The 22,568-nt window shown below is 42.3% G+C and overlaps 1 protein-coding gene and 1 pseudogene across 1 annotated transcript in view; one reads left to right on the plus strand and one right to left on the minus strand.

Annotated features, from left to right (window-relative positions):
• The first annotated feature begins 3 nt into the window (after positions 1 to 3).
• LOC139046614 (mitochondrial ornithine transporter 1-like) lies at positions 4 to 8,152 on the plus strand (annotated as a pseudogene).
• A 2,784-nt stretch (positions 8,153 to 10,936) lies between these two features.
• Positions 10,937 to 22,568, minus strand: part of LOC123288843 (phosphatidylinositol 3,4,5-trisphosphate 3-phosphatase TPTE2-like) — a 35,136-nt gene continuing 23,504 nt past the window's right edge. Inside the window, exons 12-16 of the mRNA XM_070520231.1 lie at positions 22,436 to 22,550; positions 17,526 to 17,596; positions 14,715 to 14,810; positions 12,627 to 12,694; positions 10,937 to 11,048 (exon numbers count right to left, since the gene is read on the minus strand). Of these exons, the coding sequence (XP_070376332.1) occupies positions 10,937 to 11,048; positions 12,627 to 12,694; positions 14,715 to 14,810; positions 17,526 to 17,596; positions 22,436 to 22,550 (462 nt within the window). The remainder of the gene's footprint in view (positions 11,049 to 12,626; positions 12,695 to 14,714; positions 14,811 to 17,525; positions 17,597 to 22,435; positions 22,551 to 22,568) is intronic.

Here is a 22,568-nt window from a genome sequence, read left to right on the forward strand (position 1 = left end):
TTGGTTAAAAATTTATCCTGGGTTTTCATCTGTGGCAGTTATATGCTCCACTGCTCCAGGTTGGATTTTGAGCATGTAGGCATAGCCTCAGAACCTAGTTTTATTTAAAGCTTAGCGGCAAATACACTAAAGTATTAATAGTGTATGTTTTTGGGTGATGGGACTATAGGTAATGTTTTCCTCCTCCATGGTTTTTGGTTTTGTTTTGTGTGTCACTGTGTTTCTTGTTCTGGCTGCTGTAACAAAATACCATTGACTGGGTGGCTTAAACAACACACATTTGTTACTCATACTTCTAGACGCTGGGAAGTCCAGGATCAAGGTGCTAGCTGGTTCCATGTCTGGGGAGGGCCCTCTTCCTGTTTTGCAGAGGGACCACTTTGCTGTGTCCTCACATGGCAGAGAGCGAGCACAACCTAGCTCTCTGGTCTCTTATAAGGGCGCTAATCCCTTCATGAGGACTCCACCCTCGTGACCTCATCTAAACCTAATTACCTCCTACAGGACCCTCCCCGCCCGCAAAATGCCATCACATTGGGGTTAAAGGGTTCAACAAAGGAATCTGGGGTGGGGGGCCCAACATTCAGTCCGTAGCGTTGTGACTGATAAAGGAGCATGGATCCTGCAGTCAGGCAGACCTGGGTTCGAATCCTATCATTGCCACTTAGCAGCTGTGTGACTTTGGGCACAACATGTATCATGTCTAAGTGTCGTTTTCTCCGTGTGGCAGTTGGGGTCTTGCTGTTCGCCTCACCGAGTTGCAGATCCTTCAATGAAACAACACATGCACGTTCCTGGTGGGCGCTCAGGAAGTGTTTCTCTCCCTTCATCTGCCCTCTCCTTTACCACTGAGTTTCAGCGCAGTGAGTGCTGCATGAATGAACGGCTGGACAGGTAACTGGTCTCCTGTGCTGTGTCCTTTCAGTGACCTGCATAATGCGGCTGCCGGTTCCTTCGCCTCCGCGTTTGCTGCCCTGGTGCTCTGCCCCACTGAGCTTGTGAAGTGCCGGCTACAGACCATGTACGAAATGCAGATGTCGGGGAAGATAGCCAAAAGCCAGAAGTAAGCACCGCTTGGGCACAAACATTAGGTCTCGAGCATGTATTGAGTATTTTAAAAAATATATTGTACTAAAATTAAGTGACAGATATAGAAACAGATGTGTCTAATCCAAAATACTGTTTCTAGAACTTCTACCAATCAGAATAATTTTCTGAACGGACTATTTGTGGTGGTCGGACCCACCCCCCAGGCCACAGAACATCATAGACAGGTGTTTAATACCCCAGAAGTGATGAAGCCAGGAGCTTCTACCCCTTTTGACCGGTTGAGGGCATAAGGCATGATCCCCAGCTGTTTTCGGAGGCACATGGCAGACAGCTTTGGAACTGTGTGTGAGAACTGAGCCTTCATAAGGGCCGCTTTGGTTCTGAGATGAATATTTGATGCCCTTTCCCAGGTTTCACGTAGATGTTCAGGCTGATCACCTCAGATCCCCGCGGTAACTTTCTTTACGCCCCTCCCTAATCCTTCAAGCGGACCTGCAAAGGGCGCCAGTTCTGGGAACACTGAGCAGGACCGTTGTGAGCATAGCTGCCCTTCAGATCAAATTCCTCTCCAGCTCAGTCTTGAAAGATCCTAGTTACCCTGTGAAGGTGTATATGTCACGTAATATGATTTATTTGAATTGTAAAGCAATTTATTATCCTGATTAATCTCAAAACTTGCTTATTTATCTTCACATCTGGCTGACTGCAGTTCTGGGGGTGAATATTGCTGTGGTTAACTCAGACCCTGTCAATCCACTGGGGAAAATTGGTAGATAAATTGACCATTTTCAGAGTTACCAGTCCCCTTGCAGCAGCGAGGCTGGGGTTTGTAATAGAGCCCAATTTCCTGCACCCTTGGGATTCTTTGCAACCAATTTGAATCTATTATTCATAGCCCAGAGTCCAAAACTGTGAGTCTTTAAGACTTTTTATTGAGATAGTATGTGTACACAGTAACGCGAACACACACAGAAATCGTAAGTGTGAAATGAACATGCCTTTGTAACCAGTGCCCAAGAAGTAGGACGTTAATAGCCCCCAGAAAGTTGCCCTCATGCCCCTTGAAGTGGTTTAAGGTATTTTTAAGGAAAATGGTTAGGTCCAAAGGACTTAGGCAGATGGACAGCTTGCGTGAAAGTAAGTACTGGCTGACTGTATTTTGGGCATAGCAGTGGCCACGCAGGGGTGTAGAGTAGCTTGGGGTTAAGACTTGGATGGGAAGGTAGGCTGGCCGTGTCGAGTTGGGTTACTTTGTTACGTTCACATCCGAGGATGAGAGCAGCGTTGCAGGAAGGACCTGGCTGATGGATAATACCCGATGAAGCCTTCTGAAGTCCGAGGAAGGAAGATAATCATCAAAAGCAGGTGGCCTTTATTACCTCTGGGCTTGGTCCTTCATTGGTCCAAACTGAGTCACCTGCTCTCTGAGAACAAAGTGAGGAGTGAGGGGTCCGCCAGGCTGCTGAGTGTGCGGGTTCTGCGCTCTTCCTGCCACGGCGCACGTACTCGGGAAGAGGAGTCTAGATGGACGGGGTGCTGTGTTCCGGCTGCTGCAGGACTCGGATCTGCTTAATTAGAAAGCCTTGCACCCCTACCTCTCTAAGAACTAAGTCCTGGTGCTTCTTGCCTTACAGGAGCTGTAGCTCCATTCTTAGAATTTCTTTTGTCTTGCCTTAAAGTAATGTTTAATGTTACTTGCTCGTTTCCCTGCACTGACACAGAATAAGACAAACCCTAAACACCTGAACCAATTTTCTCAGAACATAGCAGATCAAAAGAAAGGTTGGGGAGATAGAAATCGAGGGAGGTAAGGGACTGGGCAAATAGGATACCGTTTTATTCTTGCTGAGTTTGGACAACTCCTTATTGTAATTTCACTTGTTCCGTATTGAAAAATTGGATGTTAGCTTTTTTACATCTTTGATAATATGCCTTCTAGAAATGTGTGCATCCATTTTAATGAGATTTCTTTACCCTGGAGTAGTTCAGGTGACAAAGGTTGTTATAAAATAGCTGTATCTGAGCTTCCCTGAGATTTCCTTCCCACAGCGGCCTTTTAGAATTCTGGTTCTCTGTTTACAGATTCAGCTGCTTCGCCTGCTGTAACTGTCTCTCTGTGTCTCCTCCCAGTACAGTTTGGTCTGTCGTGAAGAGTATCCTTAGGAAGGATGGCCCCTTGGGCTTCTACCATGGACTCTCGAGCACTTTACTTCGAGAAGTACCGGGCTATTTCTTCTTCTTTGGTGGCTATGAACTGAGCTGATCGTTTTTTGCATCTGGGAGATCAAAAGATGAACTAGGTAAATGTATTTGCGTGGACGGCGGGTGGGTTGATGGTGTCCGCTTCCCGACTCTATGGTTGCTGCGGATTCTGTGCACTCTGCGCCGCCTTGTAGGGGATCCACCTGGCACTGGGGAGATTCTAAATCACAGAAAGTAACAGGGCCGAATGATTTCTAGCATCTTCTTCTGGGCTTCATAATTTCCTCAGGACAGGGGCTGGAGCAGCACATCCCGAACTTCTTCCCTAGAATAACATTTGTGAATTTCTTCTGGATCTATTTTCGGGAAGAAGAAATATAGAAATTACTTTCCCTGTGGGAAATTACCTATAAGTCAGCTTGCAATAAACTTAGAACTTGGTAATAAGTCTTGATAGTGTTTTGAGAGCAGTGAAAAGTGTAGTTCTTTCTAGTTTGTTCTGTTTAGCTGCTGGATACAACCATATCAATGTTTGAATCACATGGGTGATAACTTTTTTCTTGAACACCTCCCTTCATGGTTGGTGGACTTATTCTGGGGTTGGTCAAGCTCCCAGGCTTAACTGCCTTGTTTAATAAGACAACGTTGGTTTTTCATGGTAAAGGAAGAATCAGGGCTGTGGGGCATTAAGATAGTTAAGAGAAGGCTGATAAATGCCTCACCCTGCATTTCAGTGGCCTCTATTCTCATTCCTCCTGTAAGGCGTTGCCATGCTGCTGGGGGCCTGCTGATTCTAGGGGCCAGCCCTCCAAGGATGGCACAGGATGGCCACAGTGCCACAGTGATCAGCCTCAACATGACCCTCACTCGGGCTTCTCGTCCTGGCATGATGAGGGGTAGACGCAGGCCACCAACCGGAACCTTATGCTCTTAGAGCTTCGACAGTCTCCTCAGGGAATTGTGTTTGCAGCGTTTTTGTTTGTACCTACCTCCGGCCACTGCCATTGGCCTCTGGAAATATCACATCAGCTGCCCTTGAGACAAAATACTGTTTGCTAATTTTCTTCTCTAGGCCCTGTCCCTTTGATGTTAAGTGGTGGCATTGGTGGAATCTGCCTCTGGCTTGCTGTATACCCAGTGGATTGTATAAAATCCAGAATTCAAGTTCTTTCCATGTCGGGGAAACAGGCAGGATTTCTTGGAACCTTTATAACTGTTGTGAGAAATGAAGGTGAGTCTGGTAATGGCAGAAACAGGAGGTATGTTTAGAGGGGCTGGTCATTTCGGTGCTAGTCTCATTGAGGTGGTCAGGTGTGTAATTGCTTTCTTCCCCCGCCGCATATCCCTTTTCTAGTACTGTATATTAATCCACATTTGTGGATTTCTGTTTCCAACCCCCTGTCTTTAGTTTAGTTAGTTAGTTAGTTTAGTTAGTTTCATTACTCTCAAGAAAATTTAAAGTTCTTATTCCTAACCCCTGGCCCGGGTACCTGTCAGGATTCTTTGTTCTCAATAGCCTGGAGGGAATTGTTAACTAGGGGCTTTGTCTAAGGGAATAGGTGTTTTGAAGTTAGCACCACTTGTTTTACATAATGTATTATCAGAAAATGATCTCTAAGAACCACGAAGGGATTTAAAAGAATGTACAACATCCTTAATGCTAAGACTTCTGGAATTAGAAATGCACTGAGCAACTTCTGAAGGTAATTTGCTATCAATTTTTAGAGTTAAGCAGGAGGATAAAGATTTCCCAGTTAATGTTTGTTTAAAGCCAGTTTTATGCAACTAGTGAGTAAAGTTCTGTCCTTCCAGCATCCACTGTACGTCTTAAACCTTGGGATGTGAATGTCCCTGTCTTGATTTTAAGAGAGAGAGCAGGAGCCAGCTCCGTGGCCGAGTGATTAAGTTCGCGCATTCCGCTGTGGCGGCCCAGGGTTCGGATCCTGGGTGCGGACATGTCACCGCTCGTCAAGCCATGTTGAGGTGGCGTCCCACATCCCACAACTAGAAGGACCTGCAACTAAGATATACAACTATGTACAGGGGGGGTTTGGGGAAATAAAGCAGAGAAAGAAAAAAAAAGCACCATAACAATATGCAGAAATTGTTTCGTTTGTATCCCAAATAGAGTGCAGACATCTTGTACATTACTGATAGTAACCCCTCTTTGAATTTGTGTAACACTTTATGGTTTTACAAAGTACTCACACCTCAATTATCTAACTAGTTCTTCATAACTACCTTGGGCAGTGCTAATGCTAGAAACAGGTCTCTGACTTCAACGCTGGTGTTGATGCTAGAAACAGGTCTCTGACTTCAGTGCCGGTGCTCTTTCTGCTGGCCCAATGCCTCGTGGCCCTCACCCCCCAGGAGAAGCTGCAAGGCTGCTGCCTCCTGTGGCTCTGTGGTTGCCTTCTGTCTGCCCACGTGAGGCCTCAGCTCTACCCAATCCATTTACCAGAAGTTAACCAGGTGTGGAATTGCTATATGTTACCTAAGCATCAACCAGCTTTGCTGGGAGACCTGACACTTGTCCTGTTTCTGTTAGTTGATTTGTTTCCGTCAGTCCAGGGAAACCCGGAAATAAGTCTTTCCATCACTCGTTGGTTTTTAGTGCTATTGGCTGGATTTCTAAGTGTAAAAATATCTATGCTTTGCAGCTTTGTGGGGTGGCTCCAAGGAGGGGAGTCTCAGTCTTCCATCACCTTTTATCTTCTAGGAATAATGGCCTTGTATTCTGGACTGAAACCTACTATGATCCGAGCGTTCCCTGCCAACGGGGCACTATTTTTGGCCTATGAATACAGCAGAAAGTTGATGATGAGCCAGTTTGAAGCTTACTGACGTGTTCTGGCGAACCTAGATCCAAACAGGCGTTTGAGGACTGCAGTTCATCTCAGGGTTTCATGGAGTACAAGACCAATGTGGAATTATTTTGATTTTGTGGGAAATTTGTTTTTGTCTTCTCTTCTTCTGCTTTAAATCTTCAGCTTTATGGAAGGACTTCTATTTTGCATCATGTAATTTCTGCTCATAATTGTATTGAAATAGAAAAGTTACTGCTCTTGTCCTTGGTGGGACTTTCAGGGCGAGCTGCTGGCCGTCTGTACCGAATCTGAAAGGCTAAATATAGTTATATCAGGGCTTTTGCGTAACCCTGTATGTGTGTACATGCAGTCTGGATGGCTATGTGTTGTGAGTGAAGCACACTTTGTTCCATGTTTGATCTCAAATCTCACCAGGAAAACCTAGAGGCGTAAACCACGTTTCATAAAGATGGTTATAAGTGATGGCTTAAGCCATCCTATATGTAGGGTCTCTTTTAAAATCTGCTTAACACCTATACTATACTAAGTGGTTAAAGTTTTTAAAAAGTTTTCCTGTGGTGCTTGAAAACTAAAATATCCATCTGTGTTTTAAAGAGGAGACCATACCTGCATACTGGTGTGGCTTCCATGTTCTTGATTTAAGTTTCAGAGTAGGCATCCTGGATTTTCCCAGGATGCTCTACTGTTAAAATAGTGCCATTCATTTTCTAGGTGGAATCATATTCTACACTCTGATGTCTTGTTGGGTTTGGCCTAGAGCATCAGGCCTTCGGGCAACAGCACGCCCTCCCCTGTGCCAACTTCCCTTCTCCTCTCCCAAAGAGCTTCCTGTCTGCTGGGCTTTAGGTTGAGGAAGGGGCTGAAGGGAGGGGGCTGTGCTGCTGTGCTTTGTGAAGTCAGCTTGTGGCTGACAACAGCCCTTAGCTTCTGTCTTGCTCCTGGTCTGGGTGGGATTCCAGAGTATTGTGTTGGACCATCTATGGGCTGTTGATCTACTTTGAGCCTCTCACTCATTACCTGCACCAATTGGAAACCCATCCAGCGAGCAGAGCGCCAAAGCCAAGAGAAGCCCTCGTTCCCTGTCTGGTGACTGAGTGATGGGGCTCATGGGTGGAGTCCTCCCATCTCGGACAGAACTAGACACAGTGTAGTGTTTGCACTCCACTGTGAGTAATGTCTGGGCTGACCCATTCTAACATGTCTCAGGATCCATACTGCTTGCCTTGCTTTTACAGTTTCGGAGCCTTTCACATTTGGTACTGGCAGTCAGTGAATTTTAATGATGACCATGTGGGGGTGTGACTTTATAAAGCAAGGAAACAGGAAAAGTCGTTTTGTTAAACTCTGCCATGTATGTGTACTAACCACAACAAAAACCCCAGTTCATCCGATCCCCAGACTTGGGGATGGGCAGCTGCTCCTTGGCCACCTGGTGTAAGAGAGTCCTCCTCGGCACCACTAAAGCAAGCCGCCTCATTCCATGCCACTCCAAGACCAGCAAGGGCTCTCGCAGTAAAAAGTGTTCTTAAGCAGCCTGTGAGACTGAAAGCAGGCAGCCTGACAATGTTAATAGTAGTCCATACCAGGTGTGTCTGTCCCTGTTGGCAGAATGTAAATAATTTTTCTACCTTGCTTTTCTCTCCGTACTTAAATGGTCAGTAGCTACTGAGGGGTGCCTCATCTCAGCAGTCTTGGCTTGAAGCGAAGTAGAAAATGGGACTGGCTTCCAGCAGGAAGTGAAGTGCTTCAGAGTCTGTGGTCCCCCTGCCCGGCGCCTGTGGGTCGTCTGGGGGTTAGCCCTGTTGGCAGCAGACCCTCTCATGTTGTCCTTTAAGGATTGAACTAAGTGTCTGCAGTAGAAGCCGTCTGAGGCAAGGAAGAGTGAGTTGGAGTAAGGAATGGAAACCAAAGTCAGGAGAATTTTTTTTTTCATTCTGTTTGCTTAATTCATGGTTCAGTATTTGGGTACAATTTGTACCATTTCAGATTTGTACTCCAGACAAAAATATAGTAACTTGAAATATTGTGTTTAAAGAAATTCTATTGTTCTATCATCATTAAATTATTTACCTAATATTTGAGCATATGATGAGTTGTTTTGTTTAAGTACTTTATATCCATGCAAAGAACTAAGTGACAGTGATGTTTGAGGCATGTTTAGTAATATTCCGAGGTGGTGGTTTTCTTGCAACAAGCATTGGTTTTTGTCAGCAAGATTCCTGATGTAAAATTATTTCACTGTAGGTAAATGGACCAAAATACACACTTTTTATATACACTGGCGGTATGAATCTTGGCTCTCTGGAATCACTCCCCCTGCACCAGGCTGTGGATGGGACGGGACTGACTTGGCAGGATGCCATTCTATTTTTTAAAATAGTTAAACTTCTTGCTATTAAGTTTTGGATAATTCTATTTCAGATTAGTAAATTCTGTTTAAGAAAACCAGTATTATTCTGATGTATTATGATGGAAGTTTCTTGCATTGGTCAAAGAACGCTTCACAGTGGGTTTGAAGAAAGCAATACCCAAGAGGCCCTAAACCAGTTCTTGTTAGGTGAGCAAAAGCAGGGGAGTGTGGTGACTCAGAATTGCCAGAAATCTTGATGCATTTTGGAGGATTAGGGGAGAGAAACCCCAACTGTAGTCCCCTTTATTTCTAAAAGCAAGGTTCTTAAAAACTGCGCTTTCCTTCCCTTGTTGTTGGCAGTATTGAGAAAGGTGACTGGCTCGGTTGAAGAGTGAGATCGCAGTTTTTCCCCATTCCCCTAAGCCCGCCGCCACCTCTGCCCTCCGTGGGTTGTTGCTCCAGGAATTTTAAAGGAAACCGTACAACGTATTCTGCCACAACACGTTTCTGTCACACAAATACAGGGAATAAAGTAGTCATAACGTGGAAGGAACTTGAAAGCATGTTCCTCCAATAACTCTTCCTCCAAGGGAAGCCCAATTAGGGGAGTAAAATGACAACTTCTGTCAGAAAAGCAGACAGCCTTCAGCTACGCTGCTGCACCGGTAGCTGGGACCCTTTGTGGGCTATTTTGAGAGGAAAAAAGAGCACCATAACCAGGCAGCCTGCCAGGATTGCACGGCTTTCTGTGCCACCATGATGCCCAGCGGCTCAGAGCTCTACTCCCATCTGTGCCGCTCTGCCACCCACCAGCCCTTCTCTAAAGTACGGCTCTAGGTCCCCTTTAAAAAAGATACCTACGATGGCAACTGCCAGATAGTCTGAGCTGCCAACCTGGGTGGTGAGTGGTTAGCATGCCGGTTACGAAGTTGCTTAGTTGGAGTGGTCTGTCCCAAACCCTATTTTTTCCCCACGAACTTGTTTTTTTTTTTTTTTAGTGTGCTTTTTGCCGAGCACAAGGTTTTCAGGAATGAGTACACTGTTTTAGCACAGGCACCGGTTCTTATCAGTTGCTACCTCTCACTTCTTGATAAATTCAACTTGGTCTAGACTGTTGAGAGCCTTGCCAATAAAAGGAAAATCACTCAAGGATAATTTAAATAAAGCCAAACTAGAACTGTTTTCAAGGACAATTATGGCCCTGAGATAAGGTTGCAGTGAAGGTACTTAGAATAAAATAGCACCCAGTACCAATGAGAATATGATTTCCGGTGGACACAGGGCTAGCGTGTGTTTATGACAGAAAGGTGACCTTTCCTCGTAGTTCCACATCACCCGAGTGAAGTTGGTTGTGAGTAGGGGTGGGTTGTAAAATAATCTAGATTTCTCCAGGCAAATATTTCCTTTGGCTTCACTGATGATGTTACACAAAAGCAAAAGTTACTGAGATTCTTTATCCTTCATGTTTACCAAGATTCTGTTAGCCTCCCCGACGTCTGTGCCTGTAGAATTAAAGGAAGCTCGTCACACCGTGCGGTGCTTGGGGCAAGAGAGAAGTGTGTGTTGGGGGTGGGGGACTGCTTGTGGAATGGTTCTTGGGGTTTGAAACAGTCTTTGCTGCCAATGTGATGTTTGCTAACAGACAGTTTATAAATCAAGTGGAGGAAGAAAATAGGGATTGCCTTTCTAATAAACCTGAAATTACAAATGTGAAAGCGGGGAATACATACTTGTTCAAAAATATATAAGTAAATGAAATAAACCCACAGTATTGGGGAGAATCGCATTTTTAAAATATCTCGATTATTTTGATATGAAAGTTTTATTTCAAAGTTCTTAAAAGTGGTAACTTTTAATGTTCCTGTTAGTGCTGTTGAGTCAATTCTGACTCCCAGCGACCCTGTGGACAGCAGAGCAGAACCCTGCCCGGTCTTTTTGTACCATCCTCTCGCCTTCCAGCGCTCTATCAGACAATTCTCCGCTGCTCTTCACAGGGTTTTCATGGCCAATTTTTTTGGAAGTGGGTGGCCAGGCCCTTCTTTCTAGTCTGTCTTAGTCTGGAGTCTCTGCTGAAACCTGTCCTCCATGGGTGACCCTGCTGGTATTTGAAAAACTGGTGGCACAGCTTTCAGCATCACAGCAACATGCAGCTGCCACAGTATGACAACCAACAGATGGGGTGGTGTGGTTCCCTGACCAGGAAACGAACCCAGGCCGCAGTGGTGAGCACGCTGAATCTGAACCACTAACCCCCAGGGCTGGCGAGTTTTCCTGTGTACTGTGTTCCAAATTTATCTCAATACAGATGAAAACTATGTGTGAAGTATATTCCTTCAAAGAAGAAAAAAAAACTGCCACTGACATTTTATATTTGTAATAGATTTCTTAACACATGTACATATATGTAAATAAAAGTACACTGTCAAAGAGACAGGTTTTTAAGATGTCAACATGCAGTAGGGATTGAAAAGACGTGATTCTATCCTGGAAAGGACACTGTGCTCAGTCAGACGTTAGTTCTGGCTTGAAAATATATCTCGACTGCAAACTTTGGACCGTAAATTTTCCATGTCTTCTGTTTATGGGGATTATCCAGTTCGCTTCTTGAAAGATAAAGCCTAGAATAGAAAAAAAATCATTACGTTTAATTTTGGGCTAAGAGGAAAGCCATGCAGCCGGGCCCGCTTGTTAGAGCTTTAGAAGAGACCTGGCCACGGTTAGGCTCAGCCCCTTCTCAGAGCCCGTCCTCCCACCTTCTCTAGGGAGACGCAAAGTATCTTAATCCTCAGTAACACAGCAGTAACAACATGTCGTCGATTCTTTTAACATTGCCTGTAATGGAGTTAATGACATCTGGGTTTAATAAAATAAGTTTCTATATGTGACAAATCAGCCAGAGAGACTCGATGTGTATTAAAACCCAGTAATAAAATACTGAGTGTCTTTTAAATGATGAAGCTGACATTTTCAGCTGATTAAGAATCTTGTAACTAATAAAAACAGCTTTACTAGGTAGTATGGAAATTTAAATGTTAAATCTTTAGAAACACATAAGTGAGGAGAAAAGTCATCTAATTTGTTGCCTCTCCTATATGATTATGGTGTTTTAAAGGAAAAAACTGTTCTTAGCAAGAACCACTTTTCAGGAGTAGCATCAAGTGACGTTCTGCCCAGATGTCTATATGAGGGACTTTGTTCCTGTTAGGAATCAAAGTTTATTGTTTGCAAACATCTAGGGAAAAAATTGCTAGAAATTTTCCATTAAATCCAAAGTTCAGTCTATCAGAACCCATTAGATGTGTGTCGTTGTAAGTGTGTAGGCCGGATGTTCAGTTCAGTGTTGCGTCACTGGACTTGTGTGATTAGATTTAGTTCAGGGTTGAAGGAAAGGCTAGGCTTGCATGTAGTGAGAACTATCAATTCATGCCACGTACAGTCACAACCACTTCTTCAAAACTCACCTGCACAATGTTTTGAATATTACTTTCCTTTTGTATTTCATGGTATGGTGATACCAATGATCTGAAATTTTCAGCACCACAAAACATACTCCTTAAAGTGAAGAACTTATAGACTCAGGAATGAGTTTCCAGATATGGTAGAAGATTCTTTGGAATAATAATCTTCAAATCAATTAATTTTTAAAAAAGCTTTCCCAATTTAGTTATTAGAAAATCCTTTTAAATGGGAGACTATTAATGATTTTTGTTAGCTGTCTTTATGATACTTATTCTGTCTTATAACTTCTGCCATTGATATAAATGAGTCAATCAGCTTTTAAACTAGCTGAAGCCTTGCTAGGTGATGCCTTCTTTTGGAAGAGAATTTGGTGGTGGCCGGTCATCAGTAAATCAACACATACTGAGGACCTGCCATATTCGAGGTACTGAGCAGACTCATATTAAACTTCCATGGGAGGGATTTACCACCACACCCGAGATCTGATTATAATACATTTTAACTTATAATGCAGTCCTATGGTATAGACCTTGAGGATGATGCAACAGGGGGTCTCAAGAATAACCATATTTTTTAAATACTCAGATTAAGATGGGTAAGGCAATGAAGAGTGGTGACTAGAGGACTTTTTGGTTTCTATAAATTGAGCTTATGGTAATCAGCAAAAGACTTGCCATTTCACCTTACACATACATTGAAGATGAAGCCATTTCTACTGGATTATATCATAGCCATACCTGTTTTTCATGAATGATGTATGAAACCAGAAGAAAAACGGGCATTTGTCATAGTACTTAGGAATATTCTAAAAAGACATGGTTTAAAAATAAAAGGTTATTTTTCATAGTAAAATTGATACCAAGAACTAATCATTCCAAAGTGATTAAAATTCCTTCCTTTATTCTTGTTTATCAAACAATTGTAGCCATTAAATATGCAGCACTTACAGTCTTTAACATTACACTTAACACACAAAGGAGAAGGCTTTAAGAGACGGCTCTTTTTTTTTTTTTTTTTTTGAGGAAGATCAGCCCTGAGCTAACATCCGCCACCAATCCTCCTCTTTTTGCTGAGGAAGACTGGCCCTTAGCTAACATCTGTGCCCATCTTCCTCTACTTTATATGCGGGACCCCTACCACAGCATGGCTTGTCAAGCGGTGCCATGTCCGCACCTGGGATCTGAACCGGTGAACCCTGGGCCGTCCAAGCGGAATGTACGAACTTAACTGCTGCGCCACTGGGCCGGCCTGAGACTGCTGTTCCTGCGCCACTGGGCCGGCCCGAGACTGCTGTTCTTTTGCTGTTTCTACCAAAAATTTCAAGGAAATCTATTTTTTCTGTGATAGGTATTTATAAATGTAGACAGTGGTCTTTTAATCTGGTTTAGATAGTGCTAAACAGAATCTACTAAGGATCTATGATTATTTATGCCCAAATATATTGTCCATTTCTACAAGGAGCAGCTGCATTGGATAATTAACCGTCATTATTGATGATGATAAAAATACCTAAATTTTTTGAAAGTGCTTTCATCTCATGGCCCTGGAAAATCACAAAGGCCAGGTATTACTAATGTCAATGGGTCAATGCCGTTACACCAGTGCTTCTGCTTGGTGTAGAGACCACTGATAGAGAATTCAAACTGGTCCATTATTCAAGGGGTAACCATCCACTGTGGGAACAATCCAGGTCACCTGCTTCAACATATTTACCATTTCAATACTTAACAGATTCTCTCCCAACAGGGAGCAAGCAGCAGCTGAAGGAAGGCACAGGAAATAAGTTTTAAATTGATCAGCATATTTACTTATTGGCAGTTCTCTTTGGTGATTTAATAGGAAGATGAAACTACTGAGGCTTAGAAATTTGTTATATACAGAATAATACACATTTTTTTTTGAGGAAGATTAGCTCTGAGCTAACATCTACTGCCAATCCTCCTCTTTTTGCTGAGAAACTGGCCCTGAGCTAACATCCATGCCCATCTTCCTCTACTTTATATGTGGGACGGCTGCCACAGCAGGGCTTGCTGAGCGGTGCCATGTCCGCACCCGGAATCCGAAGGTGAACACCGGGCCGCCGAAGCAGAACGTGCGAACTTAACTGCTGCACCACCAGGCTGGCCCTACTCACACATTTTATGACTATCAATATAAACTATATACGTGATATTCAGAGTAATGACAATGGCAGACGTTCAGTTTTTCATAAAGTAAATATTAGATTAAAACTACCATTTACAATGTATTATAAATCAATTCAGAGGAAAATAAAATCTCCCTCACTTTAAAGTATTTTGTAAATTATGGGGAGTGATGAATTTTTTTTTTTTTAGTTTGGCACAAGCTAGTGTTATTTTTTAATTTTTTTAATTTTTATTTTTTTCGGATGTACATCATATTTCAAATTCTGTATACATTACATCATGTTCACCACCCGAACACTAATTATAGTGCATCCCCTTGGGGAGTGATGTATTTTAAAGATACAAAACAAAAATGTGATCACTGCTATAGAGTAAAACATACCTTTGTTGTTTTAACATCTTGGTTTTTGTATTTTTTTCTTATTTGAAAGTTAATCCATGCAAATTGTATAGAATTTAGAAAAAACAAATGAGCAAGAGAATTTTAAAATTACATATGCTTTTCTTTTAAAAAAAAAATTATAGATCTGACTTGTTGCTTTTCTTTTCTCCCTCTCCCTGGCTAGGGATTGACATCTCCTATCATCTCCCTTGTTGGGAATTGTAGCAAAGGAAATCCCAAACCAGAATCAAAGACCAGACAAGAATAATGGCATAGGTTGTTTCTTGATTACTCACGGAGGAAGAGAAAAATTGCACTTTCACGTCGTCATACAGAGGTGGACAGTTAACTGGAGTAATTATCACTCTGTCTGTTTCCACATCATGATGTATCTGTGAATGAATACATGGAGTTCAGAACTATAAACCTAGCTAATAATGAGATAATGAGTAGAACAGCAAAGTTCACGTTCACTTATTGAGGCTTCCTATATTTATTGAGTACTCTTGGTCTCATAGCCCAATCACATGTATATCTACACGTTAATCATTATTTCTATAAAGTTGCAATACTGTTGTTTACATTTTTGAAAGGCCAACATATCTGAGGGTTATGGTGGGGCACTGTTGAAAAGCAAGTATTCAATTTTCTATTAGAGGTTTACCAAGTAAACTTTACTGTTGAATGTGTGTCACTCAATTTTCATATATTAGGAACATGCTAAGAAGCTCAATTTTAAAGTTGATATTCACATTCAAAAAGCAATGCATAATTGGTCACGTTCTATCCAAAATGTTGTGATTGCTGATGGGATCATAGACCTTGTTCCTAGCAGACTGCTGGATGGAGTGGCCAAAGATATGTCAAGTTTCTGGAATGAGCAACTTTGAAGCTATACTGAATATTTCTGTTATTGCTTCATCCTTGTATAATAGTGGCACCACAGTGAGAAAGGTCTATACTAGACCTTGTGAAAAATACAGAAGAAGGTGCAGACTCAGTTGACGCTTCAGGGAGCTATACACATAAGGAACAATAGTAGCATGGCATATAATGACATGTCAAGTTGTATGATGAAGACTGAGTGTGCTGTTGTGTGCTTCAGGGGAGGTTAACCAGAGGTATAGAATGAGAAAGCTTCACTAAGGGGGTAGAAATTGAGTTGGGCATGGAAGGACTTGTATAAATGAAGAAGAGCATTGAAAAGATAATCCAGTTCAGGCAGGAGGCAGCTGGGGGTGGGGGATGGGGCCAGAAAGAGGAAGGGGGAGGAAAGACCAACAAAAACATGAATCAGACATTATTGTGTTCCAAAGGCCAAAGGGGACCCAGTCTACTTGGAGTGGAGACTGCAGGTCAAGTTATGATGGAAATAAGCTCAGGTATGATAGGGCTGTATCTTGAGAGTTGAAGAGCCAGGGAAATAAGAAGGAAGTTGTTGAAGAATATGGTGGGGCATTTCCTTTGTGACAAAGTGGCCTGATAATTATCACATATAACATTTATTTAGTGATTAATAGCTCACAAAGCAACTTCAACTATATTATGTAATTTAATCCTCACAACACTTGAGATGTAATCTTTATTTTACAGATAAGAATACTGAGCCAAATATAGTAACTGGCTTTGACCATGGGCACGCAGTTTGTCTTCTGCTCTACCTATAAGCTTTTCACAATGAGAGCAGTATTTCAGGATGCATATTGCAGGATCCTATATACTGCATTATAAGGAGAAAGAAAAGGTAAGGAGATGATTGTAGAAATCTAGGCGTGAGCAAATGAGGTTCTAGACTAGGTGGTAGCAATGGGAACAGAAAGGAAGGGAGAGAGTGAAGAGAGATTTCAAAGGTATAATCAGCGGGAATTGGTGACTAACTGAATATAGGGGGCCAAGGCAAAGAGAGAACCAAAGATAATACCAAATTTGAAGGCCTGAGCGAGAGAATGCTGGTGTCATTTGCAGAAGCAGAGGAAAAGCTCATTTGATAAATACGGATTGACAAATGTGTTTGAATTGTTAGGGCAGAGACTGTCCATGTTGTAGCTCCAGTATCTATCACACAGTGGGTGCTCATAAATATATTGAGTGAATGAAAGAAAAAAATTATAGTTTAAGCCAGGGGGATGGATGAACAGAACCAATAATAGAGTATGTGTGGAGAGAAGAACAGAAAGCCAAGGATCAGGCCTCGGTGAGTGCCCTCAGTTGGGAGGGGGGCACAAAAAGAAGGGAAAGGAGTGCTGTTGGAGAGGTAATAGTAGAACTAGAGACAGAAGCCTGAGAATTTTAAAAGTTAATTTTTCTTAGACCCATTAAGGAAGCTTGCTTATTGCTTCAGAAAAGGTCCATAGTCTTAGGCATTTCTCCAACATGTAAGAAAACATTGACTACCAGCTCCCATTGCTTTGGGTAAAGAGATTCCTCTTGCATTGTTTCTCACAGAGCAGTTCCATGGGACATCTGAGTTAGAATGACTTGGGACATCACTAAGTCTAGAGATTCCTGGGCCCCAAACCAAATTTCCTGAATTATACTTTTGGGGTGCAACCTAGGAATCTGCATCTTACAAGCTCCTAGGTGATTTTCATGCACACTAAAATTTCACAATCAGTGCCATCCAATAAAAGGACCATGAGGCAGCATCCCACAAAGCACAACCAGAAGAATCTACAACTAGAATATACACCTACGTACTGGCAGGGGGTGGGGGAGAGGCCTTTGGGGAGAAGAAGAAGAAAAAACAAATAAGATTGGCAACAGATATTAACTCAGGTGCGAATCTTAAAAAAAAAAACAACCAAAAGGATTCCTTTAAAAAGAAAAAATACTCTGGTAGATTCCTGGGAAACTGCTTGACATTTATGGAAAAATGAAAGACAATGCAACACTCTGAACTGAAAATATATTCTGGAAAATGCCCTGAAAAAACTAGTTTGAACAGTGAGTTTAATTTAGCTCTGACTAGGGACACTCAGTCGGATGGTAACCAGAAAGCAACTTGGCCTCTCTTTGTGGTGAGCACTGGTCTGGGGAGGTCAAGATGCTGATTTGACATTGAGATTGAGACAAATACCAGAATTTTCAGTTCACGTGCTTTCTCTTACCCTACAGTTCTTGGAAGCAGCACAGACAAAGACAATCCTTTTACGCATTATTATTTGTACTTTCAGATCACGTCCATTTCCATTTCCAACACCTGAATGAAATTAAAAAGTTAGGCTGGTTAGAGCAAAGATCAAAATGTCTCCCCAATTAAAATTATGGATTAAAACGAGAAAAGATTATCCCAGCTAACAACGTGTCAATATAGAAACATTTGGGACATGCATAGATTTTGTCTTTGAAGGACAAGGCTTTAAGCCCAAATCTGTCTCCTAAAGCAGACATTATAAGGCTGGAGAAAAATAAAAAGTCATATAGGTCAGCTTCTAAGACTTAGAATCTCATCTTTTCATCTTTCTAAGAAAAAAAAAAATAGAAAAGGTGACTTGCAACCTTCCTTGTTAATGTGTTTCTTTCTTCAGACTTCTAATCATGATGTTTCTTAACAAATTTAAGTCCAGTTCCTAGCACAGTCTCTGAAAATATCGAATATCTGTATCCAAACATTTCTACGGTGGTCAGGATGTATTTACAGACAGATGGTTTCTTGCTCCTTTTTCAATTCCAATGGCCCACTTCCCTTAGCATTTCCTCAAAGGGCTGGTTTCTCAAGCCTCCAATTAATTTTTATTGTTTTCCTTTCAACCCTGCATATTTCACTTAAATATGCATGGAACTAAAGGTACAAAACTAAAACAAATATTCAAATAAAGTCATATACTAATCATTCTTTTTTTTTTTCCAAGGAAGATTAGCCCTGAGCTAACTACTGCCAGTCCTCCTCTTTTTTGCTGAGGAACGCTGGTCCTGAGCTAACATGCATGCCCATCTTCCTCTACTTTATATGTGGGACGCCTACCACAGCATGGCGTGCCAAGCGGTGCCATGTCTACACCCAGGATCCGAACCGGCGAACCCTGGGCCGCTAAGAAGCGGAACATGTGCACTTAACTGCTGCGCCACCAGGCCCCCCATATACTAATCATTCTTGATTGTTCATCTTATATTATGTTTGTGTTGCTTTCTCTAATACCGTATTATTTTTTTTTTATGTTTTTTTTATAGCCTTTTTTTTTGTTAAGATTTTATTTTTTCCTTTTTCTCCCCAAAGCCCCCCGGTACATAGTTGTATATTCTTTGTTGTGGGTCCTTCTAGTTGTGGCATGTGGGACGCCGCCTCAGCGTGGTTTGATGAGCAGTGCCATGTCCATGCCCAGGATTCAGACCAACGAAACCCTGGGCCGCCTGCAGCGGAGCATGCGAAGTTAACCACTCGGCCACGGGGCCAGCCCCAAATACCGTATTATTGATTTGTCATTAGGAATCATGGTTTCTTTGCCTCAGCTCCCTCTGTCCTATTCCAGTTGCAAATCTTCTTCCTACTGATGTCTACCAGAGATCAGTAAAATGTAGAACTAAACTAAGTCAAATGCTTATCACATGACAAGAAAAGGGCATTGATTTATAAGCTTAAATTAATTCTCACACCTTTAAAATTTTTTAAATAATTGAAGTATACTTACATGACTTAAAAATAAAAGGTAAAACAGATGAAGTGAAAAGTCTCTGTCTCACCCATCTTCCCGTTTAGTTCTCCAGCCCCAAATAGATAATCGCTACTATTAGTTTCTTGCTTTTCATGCATACATAATCAAATATGAATATATATTCTCCCAGAGAATTTTATATGTGTACACACACACAAATATGAATCCACATTACTGCCCCCTTTTGTCTTACAGAAATTGTTGCATACCATAGTACTGTCCTGTACCTTGCATTTTTTTAACACACATTAAAAATTTTATTTAACTCCTTAATTAATAAGGAACCAGTAAAATGTTACAGCTGGTTCAAAGTACTGCACATTTATAGGCAAATAAGGAATGATGAATTTACAGATATAAAACTGTCAACAATCAATCACTTTTCACTGAACACAACTAATTTGCTTTTCTATGTACAAAAATTATTTGCATTATTATCAGTTTTCTACAACTTACAGAGTTGTAGAATAGCTTAAAGACCATGAGAGGTGGAGGGAACCACGGAAGGGCACCCTAGACAAGATACTGCCTGTTTCAAAGTCTTCCACACTTTTTCCTGACAGTCTCCCATCCCCTTTCTGTTGTGATCAAAACAATCTGAAAGGAAGATTATTATTCCAAAAGAAGGCTGGTGTCATTAGGTTTGGCCTGATGATTTACATGGTGCAGCAAGAATTTTAACTTCCCATAGAGGCCTTCTTAAGTTGGCCCCACAAGCCTAGACCCACATTGTACTGAACAGCTGCTATGGTCACAACTTTCTATCTGGAAGTCTTCATGAGGAATCTCAAATTGGACTTTTAAAATCCTCTATTTTATGTTAGCCCGAGATTAGGAAACCAAATGCATGAAATTCTCCATTTTTCACCTGCAGTACTTAAAAATTTGGGTTAGTTCCTCTGTTCACCACATCTGCACCTTATGGTTTTACTAAATGTCTCCACAGAGTTTAAATAAAATTCAAAATATTAAGAGAGAAGTCACAGTCTTAGGATACAATATCAGACTGGAACAACATATGAAATTCTAGAACTTATTAAAAACATTTCTAAGCTTAGGATTTTGAGAAACTAATCTTATTCTCATTGTTCATATTAGAGAAATGCATTAAAACTCCATTAAACTAGGAGGCCGCCCCGTGGCCGGGCAGTTCAGTCCGCGCGCTCCGCTGCCGCGGCCCAGGGTTTCGCTGGTTCAGATCCTGGGTGTGGACATGGCACTGCTCGTCAGGCCACGTTGAGGCGGCGTCCCACATGCCACAACTAGAAGGATGTGCAACGAAGATATATAGCTGTCTACCGGGGGGATTGGGGAAGATAAAGCAGAAAAAAAAAAAAAAAGATTGGCAACAGCTCAGGTGCCGATCTTTAAAAAAACTCCATTAGACTAAATGCCTGTTTGCCTGTTTTGAATAGTTTAATACTCACAGAAGTTTGTATAGATACTGTTATTCCCATTGTTAACAAAGAGGAAACTGAGGCAGAGTGTGCACTCAGGTACCATACAGGCTCTCACACCATCCAGTTGGTCTATAGTTGGGTTTAAATTTCTTAGAGGAAGAAACTGCTCCAAGAGCCAACTGTGTTGCCTCTCACTCTGTGGAATAAAGCAGCCTTGCAGTCTAGTGTGCAGGGCCCCACTGAGTGTGGGAAGGAAGGGGAGCAAAGCGCTTCTGACCTCTACTGGGCAGCCTCCTGTTAGAACAGGCTGTGTTTCTAGGCTTTGCCTGCATGATGCTTGCTTGAAAATCTAGACCAAAATTTCCCACAGAAACAATGCTACTAGGTTGAAGTTGGTTTCAGAAGCCAGAAACCTACATAATCTGTTTGTGGTAATCCACCAAAATTCCTCACCACCACCTCTTGGTGATGGTGATATGGGTGGGTGTGTGTGCATGGAGGAGGTATGTAAATAATTTGAAAAAAGCATTTTATATTTTAACAACTGTAATCTATCTTTTCAACTATGTAGTATATATATATTTATTTAAAGATTTTTTTATTTGTAAATGATTGGATGAAATGCTAAAAAAAATAAATATCTAGATCTTACTTTGTGTGACTCTTCAGAATGCTGAAAACACTAGGCTGTCTGGGTGGTTACCAATGCTCTGGCACCATTCCACCCATGAGAGGTCCAGCACTCAGCACCTCCTCATGGTCTACAATCTGGCTGTTGCTTTAGGGATCAGAAGCCTCACCCCCTGCTGCACCTCTGGCAGTGAGAGTGAGGCCCTATCCCCTTTCTGCTGAGACATCCCTGCCTTCCCACCTCCTGGAGGTGAGCTGTGCAGGAAAGAGAGGTGAGTGATGGAGAAATAGAGACATGGGACTTGAGGCCAGTTCCTCTCCCTTCCTTCCTTTCTGTTCTTTCTCAAGTTCCAGAGATGGACGATCTGACCAATTTTCCTGCCTCCCTGGGCACTGGTGGATCCCAGTCTCTCTCCATCATTCTTGAAGCAGGCAAACATCAATTCTTTTGAAGCTTATAAGGATTTTTACTCCTGGTAATAATCAGTAACAGTTGGGGCGTTGAAAGACACCCCATACAGCCCAGGTTTCTCTCAACCCTTTCCAGGCTCATGTGGATTCAGGTAGGGAAGATCTAAGCACTGTCCCCTCAAGAAGCTTTCCCTGACCCCCAGGCTGGGTGGGGCCCAGACTCTGTGTGCTCCCAACACTGTGGTCAGCTCTTTATCTTCGTACTCATTCCGCCCCTCTGCTAACCACCCAGGGACTCCTTAAGGGCAGAGAAACACTAGCGTGGGGCTGGCCCAAAGCAGGTATTCGGTAGTTATTTGTAAAAAGAATTTGTGGCGACAAAATTCATTTGCTGTTTGGGCATTTAAGACATCTTGATGGAGCTGCTGAGAGTGAGGGGGCTACAGGTGGAGGAGGGAGGGCAAAAGGAGAGACCAGGGTGGTGAGAAAACAAAGGGTCTCTGAAAGGAGTAGGTGAGAAAATGGTAGAGATGCTGCTGCCAAGACCATCCCTGAACTAGAGGTGGGTATGAGAGAGAAGTGGTCTCCAGGGCTCACAGGCCCTTCCTCTCTTCTGCATCAGAGGTTCCACTCTGAAAAGTCCACCTGGGCTGAGACCAGAGCAGCAATAAGAACAAGAGAAAAGGGAAGGGGATGGACCCCCCAAAGTGGTGATGGGAGAGGAACGGAGAAGATGTCTAAGGGTTGCTAATATGACCACAGCACTGCTAGGCCAATAGGAAATTCCAGGGGGAGGGGTTCATATGTGAGGATACATAAAAAGACAACTGTGAGTTGGGATTGTCTGTTTTATATAACCGTAAGGGAAACTCTCTCGAATAGTAAGAACACTGGCCTTCCTGCCCAATTTTCCAATTATACTAAAGCACTTACCATGAATTGAATGAACAATAATTTTTTTTATCATAAGTATCCTTCTTGGAGGAAGATTCATATTGTAGATATTTTTCACAGCTGCAAAGTATCCAACATACCTATTCTGCAAAACAACAGAAGC

This window comes from Equus asinus, chromosome 11 (assembly GCF_041296235.1).
Source record: "Equus asinus isolate D_3611 breed Donkey chromosome 11, EquAss-T2T_v2, whole genome shotgun sequence".
Taxonomy (NCBI): domain Eukaryota; kingdom Metazoa; phylum Chordata; class Mammalia; order Perissodactyla; family Equidae; genus Equus; species Equus asinus.